Raw genomic sequence first — 13,500 nt, 5'->3', positions numbered from 1 at the left:
TGGAATTCCACACTCCTTATAGCTGTTTGTGTTTTGGGGGGTTGGGGGGAGGTGGCTGTTAGGGGAACCAACCACACTCAGCAGTGCTCAGAGCTTACACGGTCCTCAAGGGGGGAGTCACTGCTGGCAGTGCTCGAGTGATCATGTGCAGTGCTGGCGATGGAACTGGGGTTGGCCACCTCAAGTCAAGTGCCTTACCCCTGTACCATCTCTCCGGTTCCAAGGAATTTTTTTTTCTGGGGGTGAAGGGGTACACTTGGAGGTGCTCAGGGCTTACTCAGAGTTCTGCATGCAGGGTCACTCCTGGCCGTGCTCAGGGGATCATATGGGGTGCTGGGAATTGAACACAGGTCAGTTATGTGCAAGGCAAGCACTCTCCCTGCTATACTATCTCTCTGGCCCTGCCCAAGGAATTTTTGTTTGTTTTTGGGTCCCACCCAGGAGCGTTCAGGGTTTCCTCCCAATTCTGTGCTCAGGGATCACTCCTAGAGATGCTTACAGACCCACATGCAGTGCTGAACCTGGATTGGCTGCGTGCAAGACAAATGCCTAAGTGCTAGTACTGTCTCTCTAATCCCGTTTGGCAGGTAATTTGTGTGAAGTGGTTAGGAGAGAGGCAGCAGCCTCGAGAAGGGAGCCTACTACTTCGTTCTATGCCCTCCTCGGTCACCCGGAGAAGTGCCTGGGAAATCGAGGGATGATGGAAATCTGCAATGAGCCCCTGCCCAGTACAGACCTCGCTTCTCACCAGCCCCATGAGGCAGCCATTAAGCTGCTCCTGAGTCCACTTCTTGTGCACTTTGTGGGAGATGATCCCTGTCACCCAGATTTCTGGGGGAGCCGTGGACTCAAGCTGGAGTGAGGTATTGTTCTTTGCAGGAGAGGAAAGTCTGTCCTAAATCTTACCCAGGATTTTCTAGGTTCATAACCTTTCCCTCACAGAAAAGAATTTCAGCAGATAGTGAAGTAAAACAGTTTTATTTAGGGGCTGGAGTGATAGCACAGCGGGTAGGGCATTTGCCTTGCACGCGGCCGACCCAGGTTCCATTCCCAGCATCCCATATGGTCACCCGAGCACCGCCAGGAGTCATTCCTGAGTGCAGAGCCAGGAGTAACCCCTGTGCATCGCCAGGTGTGACCCAAAAAGAAAAAAAGAAACAGTTTTATTTAGAGATTATGAGGAAGGAAAGAGAATAATGGGTTCGACAGAGAATGTGAGCTTTTCCAGAGCTGAATAGAGCTGAGAGTCCATACCTCAGGTGGAGAGGCAACCACACCCCTAAATCGGGAGACCCAGGGGCTGGCACAGCAGGTAGGGTGTTTGCCTTGCATGCAACTGACCCAGGTTCGATTCCCAGCATCCCATAAGGTCCCCCCGAGCACCGCTAGGAGTAATTCCTGAGTGCATGAGCCAGGAGTAACCCCTGAGTATCACCGGTTGTGACCCAGAAAGCCAAAAAGAAAAAAAAAAAATTGGGAGGCCCATGTTTGCTTTGGCAGAGTTGCTCTTATTTATTTATTTATGATTTTTGGGCCATACTCAGTGGCTTTAAGGGCTTCTTGTTTTTTGTTGTTGTTATTTTTGTTTTGGGACCACATTCAGCAGTGCTCAGGAATTACTCCTGACTCCGTGTTCAGGAACTACTCCTGGCAAGGTTTAGGGGACCCTATGGGATGTTGGGGATTGAACCTGGATTGGCTGTGTGCAAGGCAAGCTCCTTACCCATTGTACTAACTCTCCAGCCCCCGCTCAGGGTTTCTTAATCTGGGCTCTGCTCTCAGGGGTGACTCCTGCTGGAGTTTGGGGTGCCTTATAAGATGCCAAACATTGAATCCAGGTCCGTCATGTGCAAGGCAAGCATACTACCCACTGTTCTATCACTCTGGCACTTTATAGAGTTGCTTCTATAGGTTTCCTCCCAAGCTGTGAGCTCTTATCTTCTATCTAGATAAGAGTCCATTGCTGGGCCGGAGCGATAGCACATCGGGTAGGGCGTTTGCCTTGCATATGGCCGACCTGGTTTCAATTCCTCCATTCCTCTCGGAGAGCCTGGCAAGCTACTGAGAGTATCTTGCCCATATGGCAGAGCCTGGCAAACTACCTGTGGCATATTGGATATGCCAAAAACAGTAACAAGAAGTCTCACAATGGAGACATTACTGGTGCCTGCTCGAGCAAATCGATGAACAATGGGATAACAGTGCTACAGTGCGGCCAACCTTGGTTCAATTCCTGACATCCTTTATGGTCCCCTAAGCACTGCCAGGAGTAATTCCTGAGTGCAGAGCCAGGAGTAATCCCTGAGCATGAGCATCGCTGGATGTGACCCAAAAAGAAAAAAAAAAAAAAAGGCCTTGCTATGGCCTTGCCAAGGAGAAGGAAACTTGAACCTTTTGGTGTACACTTCATGTCCTTGTCGCAACCCTTTGTTCCTGCTGGAACTTCTCCCCAGAGGGGCGGTTCAACCTTCTTTGGACCTGTGTTGGTGCCAGTTGGAGTCTTAGTAGACTCCAGTTCCTGTGTCCACATCGTGGGTTCGGCCATAGTGGGTCTTGTTATTTCAGGGCTGGTGACTTCAAGTTTCATCTTGATTTTATTACTTGCCAAGAACTCACCTCCAGGGGGCGCCCCGTCTCCCCGCCTGCCTGTTTCATGTGACAGCTTTTCACATGAGGCCTTGCCCCTTCCGCTTGCATTTGTGAAGTGGGTCGTCAGAGGTGTGTCCCCTGCTAGCGCTTCTCCCTTGTCTTCACATGACAGGTGTCCGCAGGCTGTGTTCTGTGACGCGGTGGGATCACTGAGATCCCAACGGTTTTCATGTTGCACCTACGTTCCTTCTGGACTTCCAGCTGGTGTTTGTACAAATTGGCTAGTTTCTCATTTTGGGCCAAGCAGGATTGATCCCAGGGATATTCTCAGATATTAGACTTGAAACCATAAAATATACTGAAGAAAAGGCCAGGGCGATAATACAGTGAGTAGGGCGCTTGCCTTGCAAGTGGCCAACCCAGGTTTGACCCCTGGCATTATATATGGTCCCCCCAGCCCCACCAAGAGTGATCCCTGGGTGCAGAGCCAGGAGGAAGCCTGGAGCACTGCCAGATGTGACCCAAAAAACAACAACAAATAATTAATTAATTAATTAAAACAAGAAAGAAAGCGGACAGAACGTCCCAAGGTATTGGCTTCCGTGGTGATTTCCGAGATTTGAATCCATTGCAAGGAAAACAAATCTGGTGCTGGCTCACGCAGCGTTCTCCCTGAGTTTCTAATTAAGTAGGAGGCAGAACTCTCCAGGGTCTGGTTCTTGAGAATGAGGAGTTAGAAGTATGTCGGAGACTTGTAGGAAGTGATGATTCAGTGGGGCTGGAGAGAGAGTTCAGGGGTTAAGGTGCTTGCCTTGTGGGTAGCCGATCTTTGTTGTTCTTTGGTTCAGGGGCTCACCTGCCATTATTAAGAGTTTACTCCCGATTCTGTGCTTGGGGATCACTCCCGGCTGTACTCAGAGGGCCATATGTGGTGCTAGGGATCAAATTGGGGTTGGTCATGTGAGAGGCAAGCGTCCTACCTCTCTGGCCCCAGGAATCTTGTTTAATCCCCAGCGCTGCATATGGCCCCTGGAGCATGGCCAGGATTGGCCCCTGAACTCCACTAGTTGTACCCAATCTCCCCGCCCCCAAAGAAAGTGACTTTTGAGAAAAAATAAAGGGAAATAGAGTTCTAGGTCTAAGAACCAACCAATACTCAAAGTAGGAAAGACTTGATATGTTGCAGAGTATCAGAAATAAAGTAAACAAGAGGAAGAGTGGTTGGATATGACTGAGAAGTAAATGGTCTTTATCATGTTTGGGTGTGAAGTCTGTGGAAGCCCTTTGGAGGTTTTAGGCAGGAGGGGCAATAAGATCATGTATGTATGAGCTCTCTGGCTGCTGTGTTAAGAATGAACTGGAGGACCTAACCAAGGTTAGGGCATCTGCCTCGTAGGCGATTGTGGCTGAGCTTATTCAAATCCCTGTAGCGCCTGTGGTCCCCCAGTTGTGGCCCAGCATGGCTGTGTGTGGCCCCCCAAACCAAACCAAAGCAAAAGAATGACTTGGAGAGCCCCTGGAAGATGACCATGCCTTACTCCCTAGCCGCTGTGGGTCATTTATGCAGTTGTGTAGCTGAATGTGAGGGTTGCAAGAAATTTGGCAGCATACTTAATGCCTATATTGCAAACCACAACATCGAAAGGGAGAGAGAGAGTAAAAGGGAATGTGCTTGCCAGAGAGGTGGGGGCGGGGGCACGAGAGGATGGGGGTGGTGGTGGTAGGGATATTGGGAACATTGGTGGTGGAGAATGGGCACTGGTGGAGGGATGGGTACTCAATCATTGTATAACTGAAACGTAAAGCACGGAAGTTTGTAAGTCTGTAACTGTACCTCATGGTGATTCATTAAAAAATAAAATAAAATAAAAATCTGGCAACAGTAAGTTTTTGGAACGAACAATTTCAAAATTGACCATGTAATGAATTTGAGTGTTTCTAGCAGCACTTGCCCAAATTGCATTTCTTGGAAGATCAGAAAAAGTTGAATAATCCCTGGCTTCATGCACTTGTCTGGGAAGTGCAAGACCATGCATGAATTCACGTATCACTCACACATGCCAAGGTAATCCTGACTGCTCTGCATCAGGGTCCTTAGTGAGAAAGGGACGGGAAGATGGTTCAGTGGCTTAGAAAGCACCTGGGATAAGCATAATTTCCTGAGGTTAATCTCCGGCACAATGTATGCCCTGATGCTCTTGAGCTGCCCTTGGTCTGGGGTCTGCATTGCAGGCTCAGAAGTGTTTAATGACAAGAAGCCTGGGCAGGGGCGGGCATATGCACACACTCTCTCTTCTGCTAGTTAAGTTGGGTCACCTTTCCCACTAGATGACTCTATTGTACTATTGGCTCTAGTCAAGCTCTTTGGGAAACCCTGGAGTGGAACGTAGCAGGGGACTGGTCTACAAACTACACAGGTGGTTTGCGGTGGGGAACCGAGTCAGTCAGAGGAGATGGGAAGCGAGGAGGTAGGTGATTCCATCCATCAATATCCTTGGGAAGATTATTTCTCCTCTCTGAGCCCCATTTTTCTGTTACAATGGGGACCTGGGCACATTGTTTTTGAAGGATCCTTTGTATGGAATGCAATATGCATTTTTTTAGGGGGGCACTCCTGGTTTTGTACTCAGGAATCACTTCTGGCAGTACTTGGGGACCATACAGAATGCTAGGGAATCAAACTCAAGTCAGGCGCATGCAAGGCAAGCATCTTGAAAAAGTGAACTTTTTCAGAAGCGTCATGGCAGAGACATTTTAACCTGGTTTATTACAGACAATACCTTTAGTCATCTCTCTGCCAGAGCATTGTCCAGACCTGGTACTTGAGTAGATCTAATAAATATAAATTTATTGTAGCACCTCCCTTGGGGTCCTCACCATGACTTCCCATCACAGGTAGGTACCACCATGCTAGTGAAGAAACTGAGGCCCAGAGATATGAGATTACCCAGAACGCATTCCCTGATGCTTCTCAGTGAGTGGACGTCTACCTGTGCCTCCAGACCTGCACGCGAGACAGCTCACACATGAGAACGTGTGCTTGTCACCTTGCTACCCCCTCTCCTGATCTTTTTTCTCTTCCTTTAGCTTCCTTTCTTCTGTCCCTTAGCTGCCCTTTCCTATTCTTTCTCCTTCATTTTCTCTGGTGCCTTCCTTTTGTGTGTACCCTTGATTCTGTTCTGATCCTACCCCAGGCCAGTCCCTGCCACCTGCTACCTCCATTTTGCTGCCAACCTCTCACCAAGGGAGTTGGATGACTTCCCTGATCTCAATACCTCACCTTTTCTAGTCTGAGAGGACCCCAGGTCCTGGAAACATCCACTTATTCCTTTGCACTTTTCTACTGCCGACTCCAAGTTAGAACATAAATCAGAGAAGGGGCTGGAGAGATAGCTCAATGGGCTGAGAACATGCAAGAGATTCCCCCTAGCACTGCCAGGAGTGACTCCTGAACATCATGGAGTATGGCCCAAAATTCAGAAATAAATAAACTGGTAACTGTGTATTTCACTTTGATTCAATGAAAACAATTAATTAAATAAACCAGGGGCTGGAGAGATAATACAGAGCGCAGAGTGCTTATCTTGCACGTGACCAACTGGGTTCATTCTCTGGCACCCCACATGGTCCTCTGAGCACCAACAGGAATGATCTCTGGTCCCCAAAATCAAATAAAACAAAATTAAAAAAAAATAAGCCAGGGGCCAGAGAGATAGTACAATGGGCAGTGCATTTGCCAGCAGTTGCTAGCCAACCTGGGTTTGATCCTGAGCAGCCCAAATAGTTCCCCCCAGCTCTGTCAGAACCTCTGGGCACCAGAACCCCAAATAACAATTCTAATAAACTGGAAAAGTTTAATTGCAAAACCAGAACCAAGGTCTAAATATTTTCTCCAATATTGAAGGGATTCATGGTACCAGATCGGGGAGCTGGTGCAGAGGCTGAAGGGCATGCTTTATATATGGGAGCCCTAGATTTGGGTTCAGTTCTTGGCACCTTATGGTTTCCCAGCATTGCTGGGAATAACCCACAAGCACCATGCTTAGAATAGAGCCACCCCACCACACTCCCCAGCACTTCCTGGTGTAAGCGCCCCTTCCCCCCAAAAAAAGATTGGTGATACCAATTTCCACCACTAGGAGACACCAAGAGCAAGGAAAAGGGAGAAAATAGTGGGGTTTGGGGTTCCCAATGTGGACTTCTTTACCTCTCTGTTCCAACATATCCTGAGTACCATGTGCCAAAGGTGGTTTTAGGTACTGGGTGTGCAAAATACCTCCTGCTATCTTGGAATTTACATAATGGCAGTAAGGGACAATCATAAATTAATACATTCCCAAAATGATTATAGATTAGAATAAGAGCTATAAAGCCAATGATGAGGCAGAGTAGTTAGGTGTTGGAGGAGGTCAGAGAAAGCTGATTTTGTTTTAGGGCCACACTCAGTGGTGCTCAGAACTTACTCAGAGGTCATTCCTAGGTGCTGGGGATAGAACCCTGCTTGGCCATGTGCAAGGCAAGCACTATACTATCTCTCTGGCACCACAGGAAGCTTTTAAGAGGTTTGGACTGAGACAAGACTGAAAATGAGCCTGATAGGCAAAGAACCTTAGGTGAGGTTTCAGACACGAAGAACTAAAAGCACACAGTATCTGGATTTGAATGAAGCACCATCAGAAGGCTAATGGGCAAGAAGTTAATGAGAGGGAGAGTGCCACAAATTGGGAGTTTGTAGTAGGAATATTACGAAAGGTTACTTAAGCAGGACAGGGACAATCTCAGCACTACCTGACATCACTACCCCCAACCACCAGGTGTGACCTTGGTGGGCCCATGATCACCACTTAAAGTCCTGTGCATCCCCCCAAAGAACTTTGACCAAGGAGGAAAAATAAAATTTATTGAAATTTGTTATTGCTAGATTTTGGGGATCATACCTAATGATGCTCAGGGACTACTCCCAGTTCATTGCTCTGGCCTTTTGAGTTATCTCCCTGACCCAGTATTTATTTTTTTTGGAGGGGGGTAGGGGAAGGTGATTGGGCCACACTCCTGACTCTGGACTCAGGGCTCACTCCTGACCAGGAGACCATATGGGTTGTTGGGGAGTTGAACCCAGGTTGTCCGAGTGCAAGGCAAAACACCCTACTTGCTGTATTATCACTGTCCCAAATACTTGACTTTGTGTTCTTATGTAAATACCTGTTGCTGAATACTTGGGTTATTTTTTTTGGCTCACACCCAGCAGTGTCCTGGTCTTACACCTGACTCTGTTCTCAGGGATCACTCCTGGCAGTGCTCTGGAAACCATTTGAGTGCAAGGAATTTATCCCAGGTAAGCTGCATGCCAGTGCCCCACCAGCTACAGAGCTAGCTGCCAATTCCAAAGCTCCAGGCTGCTTCATTTGTTATACAAGGATTATGTAAGGTGGGGAGGGTTGGAGTGTTGATAATGCCTTTATTTTTTCCATTTGGCTTTCTTATAATTATCATTCTTTTTACATTTTCCAGTATAATATTTTACCCAAATGTATCCATATTCTTGTGAATTTTCTTTTCCCAGAACCCTCCCAGGTTCTTGACTCCAAAATTTGTCAAACTCTAACTACATCAACTGGTTTATTCTATATAATTGTGAAAGATACAAATGGCAAGCATCCACACAGTAGAAGTTTTGCGACAAAGTTTTTATTTCACCAAAAATTTGATTAAATTAACAATCTTTTAGCACAAGACTTACATCTTATAGGCCATCAATGCCTGGCCTCTGGGGCTTGTTCTGACTCTCCCAGTCCTTAATGGGGTTTAGAGGGAGAGACATCATTAATAGAGACCAAGTCAGACGGCTACAGGTCTTCCTTTCCCAAGCATTGGACAAGCTGCTCAATTCTTGTCCAAAGCAGGAAAGAGCCAGTATATCAGGAAAAAAAAAATCGAATAAACAATTTGACATTGCATTATAAGATCTCTCAATTTTTTAACAGCATTGGTCCAAACAGTTATTCTGATCTAAATGTTATTTTGCAATTTGCTATTTTTTTCTTCTTTTTTGGTGTGCATGTACTTTGAATCATCTCATTCTCTGTGCAGAAACCAATTAATTCTGCACCAAGAAAAATCCCTCAAACCTGAATAGCTTTATCCTGCCCTTAGGAAGAGGAAACAGGTTTTCCCGTTCCTCTTCTATACAAGAGATGAACATACATCCCATCCCCCTCCCCAAAAGTTTAAAATGTTATTATTTCTGGCCTTGGAATGTGCAGCTTTTGATGGGCTGAGTCAAATCACCTGGAAAGGGTAGCTGGAATTATGATGCAGGCAGCCTTCTTTGGAAATTTCTCCTTAAAATCAACTCCTGAGGACTGTTGCACAATGCCTCCTCAGTCCGAACAACTTCTGCTAGCCCATCTCAGGAGCTAGCCTCAGAGGAGACACTGGGATTGTCAGGAGCTAAAGCAGTTGCGGTGGACCCACGAGGTAGGACTTCAATAACGCGAGGCTTATCAATGATTCGGGCAGTCCGGTTGCCCTTCTCCACAATGCCAACAATCCATGCTTGGTGGCCCTCTCCGTACTTGGAAGATTTGATTTCGGAGCAGAAGCGAGCTGCCTGTTCTCTAGGTAGACAGATGAGCAGTCCACCGGAAGTTTCAGCAGACGTCCCCTGAAGGAGACCAAACCGGCCACTGGCCTTGCTGATGGCAGCCATTTTAGCAATGATGGGCAGATTATGAATGACAAAGGACACTTCATTTCTTTGTTCTTTTGCAAGGTTCTGGGCGTGGCCTAGAATGCCAAAGCCGGTGATATCTGTGGCGGCGTGGGCGTTAAATGTGTGCATCAATCCAGCGGCTGTTCTGTTGAGCGTGGCCATGTTGAACATGGCCTCTTGATAAGCCAGTTCTACCTCTTCCCTGGACACCACCATCTTGATCTTATTCCATCGTTCCGGGTTGTCCAGCCACTGGTGGGCGTTGACAGCAACCTGGGTTCCTAAGGGTTTGGTTAGCACGAGCACGTCGCCCACAACCGCACTGTCGGGCATTATAAATTCATTGGGCTGGCATACCACGGTGGCGACCCCGCCGACAATAATCCAGGGGTTCACCACGGTCTGTCCCCCCGTCACCGCGGTGCCTCCTTCCTCCGCGGCGTCGCGGAACCCTCTGATCATAAGCGGCGTGATCTTTTCTCGTTCCTCCTCACTCATGCTCTCGCTGACACTCAGGAGCATCAACATGTTGTCACACTCGGTGATGCCCATGGCGTAGAGGTCGCTCAGCACGTTGGCGCAAGCGATGCGACCCATCATGTAGGGATCTTCCACCAGGGGGTAAAAGAAGTCAGTGGTCTGCACCAGGGACAGGCCCCCGTGCCTCAGGGGGATGACACACGAGTCCAGGCCGATGCCCAGGGCCGGACAGGTCGGGCTGGCTTCTGCCCCCGGCAGGCCGCCTTCCTGCGGCGCCTCCTCGTGGCCGCCGACCAGGGCCCGGCCCAGCGGGGGCCCGTCCGGCCGCGTCAGTCCCGCCAGGAGTTTGAGCAGCGTCTCCTGGGGGACCTTGCAGCCTCAGCCCTTCATGCCCGAGAAGCCGGTGAGCCGCCAGCTCGGGCTGAGGCCCAACGCTTGGGGCTCGAAGGGCCGGTAGTTGGAGAAGCCCCGGCCCGAGCACAAGCCCGCCGGGCCCGAGGAGCCTTCCGCGGCCGCCATCGCCTCTCCGCCGGCGCCGCAGGCCGCGGCTTCCGCCATCACGCCGGCCCGGCACGGAGCGCAGAGAGAGAGAGAGAGAGCGGGGAAAGGGCAGGCGCGCAGCTGGCGGCTCCGGCTACGCGGACCAACAGTCAGAGATTACCGCGGACATTCCCCCAGCGCCACTCGCGCAGCACACTCACGCCGCTCCGCGCGCCGGCCTTCCTGAGGGGCAGCCAGCCACGTCCCGTATTTATATTCCCGCTGATTGGCAGCCCTTCCGCCCAATCGCGACCTCGCCGCCGAGAGGCGGGCCTTCTTGGCCTGAAAAACGTGCGTGGTACAAACCTGCCTGCAGCCTGCGGCGCGGCGCCGCGCGGTTGCAGGAGCGGCTCGCGGTTTCGCTCGCTGCTGGAAGGTAACTGACGTCTTGGGAGTGCCTGGCGCAGCGCGGCTCCCCTGGAGGCGGTTCACCATGGGCTGCAGTTTCCAAAATAATAAAACCCTTCCTTTGGAAAACCTCCAGCGAGTCAGAATTGGCCAAAGGTCACTTGACCGAATACAGGATCAGTCCAGGGTAGGAATATAGACCGTGGGGGAAGGGGAAAGAGAAGTATTTAGAAAGCGAGCAAAGGGCAGCTGCGAAATAAGATTAAAATAGACTTTAAAGAATTTTTGGCCCCTGCATGAGTTCTGCTACGCTAATGCTTGTCTGAGTCATTTTCCCTTTTCTGACATAAGTTGACTCGTTTGGACAACAAAGTAACTTGGATCTTTTAAAAATCATTATCTCTTTGTATTGTGTGTGTGTGTGTGTGTCCCACACAGGTAGAACCCAGAATCTCCTACATTCAAGGCGATTACTCACTGCTGAGCTATATCGGTATTTTCTTGCAGAAGTTATTCTTGGTTCTGCACTCAGGAATCACCCCTGGCGCTGCTCAGGGGACATATAGGATGCCGGGGATGGAACTTGGGTCCACCCTATGCAAGACTTACCCGCTGTACTATCTCTCTGGCCCCTATATCTGTATCTTTTTACTATATAAGAGGATTTGTAGCATGTTCATAATGGGCAGTTTGTTAGTGATTATTACAGGGTAACCACAATACCTTTGACTCAGCAGTTCTTGGGACCAGTTCTAAAACATTGTTCTACTTATGTATTAGTCAGTGAGAGGGAAGTGATACTATTTCTTTTCTTTATTTTTTTTTAAGTAAATGGATTTTATTCAGAGGTTTCTGAGGGAGGGAGGAAGGGATAAGTGGGAGAGAGAAATAGTAAGAATAACGCGCTCAAGGGAGAATGCGGGCTTCTCCAAGGGGGAGGAAGCCCCTACACATAACCGAGCTTTACACACAAAAGTATGAAAGCATGAAAGTACATATCTCAAGAGGGGAGATGCGGGCAACACATGTGCTCGGGTGACACGTGCTCAGCCACATGGGCACAAGCAGCACATGGGCTCAGGCAGCATTCGCAGAAGTGATACTATTTCTAATTGTTCTATTTGTAGTCTCAACATACTAAAACAACTAAATGTTTATCAATTTTGATACACCACAGGCATCTGAAATAAATAATAAAACATTGACATATTGAAAATACAGATCTAGTAGGCACAGTTCTAAATACATATGTAAAATTAAATGACCTTTCCCAGGTTATAGGAAGTTTGGAGTGAAACTGGATATGAATCCAAACCATTGTCTCCAAATGCTACCAGAGTTTTGTTTTTATGATGATTCCAGGACCTCATATAAACAAGGCAAGCACTCTATATACTGTGCTGTCTCTCTTGCCCCAGTTTATACCACAATTTCTTTCTGCATTCATCTGTTGTTGGACATTTGGGCTGCTTCCATACCCTGGCTATTGTACATAACTGCAATAAAATACAAATGCATATTATCTTTTCTTTTATTTGGTTTTGGGGCCATATCCCTACCTAGCTCAGCAGGAATTACTGCTGGCAGTGCTTGGGGGAATCAAACATAGGTCAGCGTATATATGGCAAACACCCTACCCACTGTACTATTGCTCCATTATATATATGTATATATACATACATATATATAATGTATATGTACATATATATATATATATTTTTTTTTTTCTTGGGAGGGGAGGGTGGGGATGTTGCTAGCCCGGACCATTTGGCTTGGGTCGGGCTCTTTTCTCTGAGCGTCCCGGACTCTTCCTATGAGCGCCTTCACCGCGTCCTTCAGGCACCCTTCACTGCAATGAGGCAACGTGAGTGCGTTTGGCTTTTCCCTGGCGTTATTGCAGCCAGGGCCCAGAGCTTCTAGGGCTGGGGAGGTCAGGCGGGTTTCCCCCATCGCTAAGGAAAAAAGTATTTCTGAAGTCTAGAGAGAAGTGAGGGGAGGGAGAGAGCAGCGGGCACTCGGGAGACTCGGCCTGCTGCGCGGTCTAGCCTGGGCACCACTGGGAGTGGGCAGAACCCTACTTGCATGAGTTTGTGTGTTTGGACATTTATCTTTTCCTTTTCTTTCTTTTATGGAGTGGGACTCTGCTGAGTATTCCCAGTAACACTCTCCGCGCTTTCCAACAGTACTGCACGAATCAGGTAGCTTTCCTCTTGCTCCTGGCGGGTTGCTCCACTCTAACCCCTGGAGTGCTGATTTCTGCCAGGGATAGATTCCAGGTCATTTGTGTTCACTAGGCCAGGGTGACTCCTATGTGTGAATCTTTTTATTCTTAGATTTAAAGTTTGCACGAGTAAAGGTCTGTGAATCTCATGGGATGACAGGCATGCCATCAGACCATTAGAAATGCCTGATGGCATTAGAGTCGCTCTTTATTAATTTGTTATTTATTATTCATACACTTATAGCCTAATTCTCCCCTTTGGAGAACCTGGCAAGCTACCGAGAGTTTTCTGCCCGCATGGGAGAGCCTCTCAAACTCCCCGTGGTGTATTCATATGCCAAAACCAGTAACAATGATGAGTCTCATTCCCCTGACCCTGAAAGAGCCTCCAATGCGGCACTGTTGGGAAGGATGAGTAAAGAGAGGCTTCTAAAATCTCAGTGCTAGGACGAATGGAGACATTACTGAGACAGCTCGAGAAAATTGATGATCAACGGGATGATGATGATGATGATGATGATGATGATGATGATGATGATGATATATTTAATGAAACGCTAAAAAAAGGGATTATTCACAAAATATAAAGAGTATATGGGTCTTAAAAGGG

The 13,500-nt window shown here is 48.1% G+C and overlaps 1 protein-coding gene across 1 annotated transcript; it reads right to left on the bottom strand.

Moving 5' to 3' along the window:
- Window positions 1-8,257: 8,257 nt before the first annotated feature.
- SEPHS2 (selenophosphate synthetase 2) lies at window positions 8,258-10,610 on the bottom strand. Its single transcript, XM_004622738.2, has one exon. It carries the CDS (start codon window positions 10,337-10,339, stop codon window positions 8,999-9,001), a length of 1,341 nt encoding a protein of 446 aa, XP_004622795.3. The 5' UTR covers window positions 10,340-10,610; the 3' UTR covers window positions 8,258-8,998.
- Window positions 10,611-13,500: the final 2,890 nt, after the last annotated feature.

This window comes from Sorex araneus, chromosome 4 (assembly GCF_027595985.1).
Source record: "Sorex araneus isolate mSorAra2 chromosome 4, mSorAra2.pri, whole genome shotgun sequence".
NCBI classification, from domain to species: domain Eukaryota; kingdom Metazoa; phylum Chordata; class Mammalia; order Eulipotyphla; family Soricidae; genus Sorex; species Sorex araneus.
Note: the sequence above shows the minus strand (reverse complement) of the source record. Positions and strands in the feature narration are given on the sequence as shown.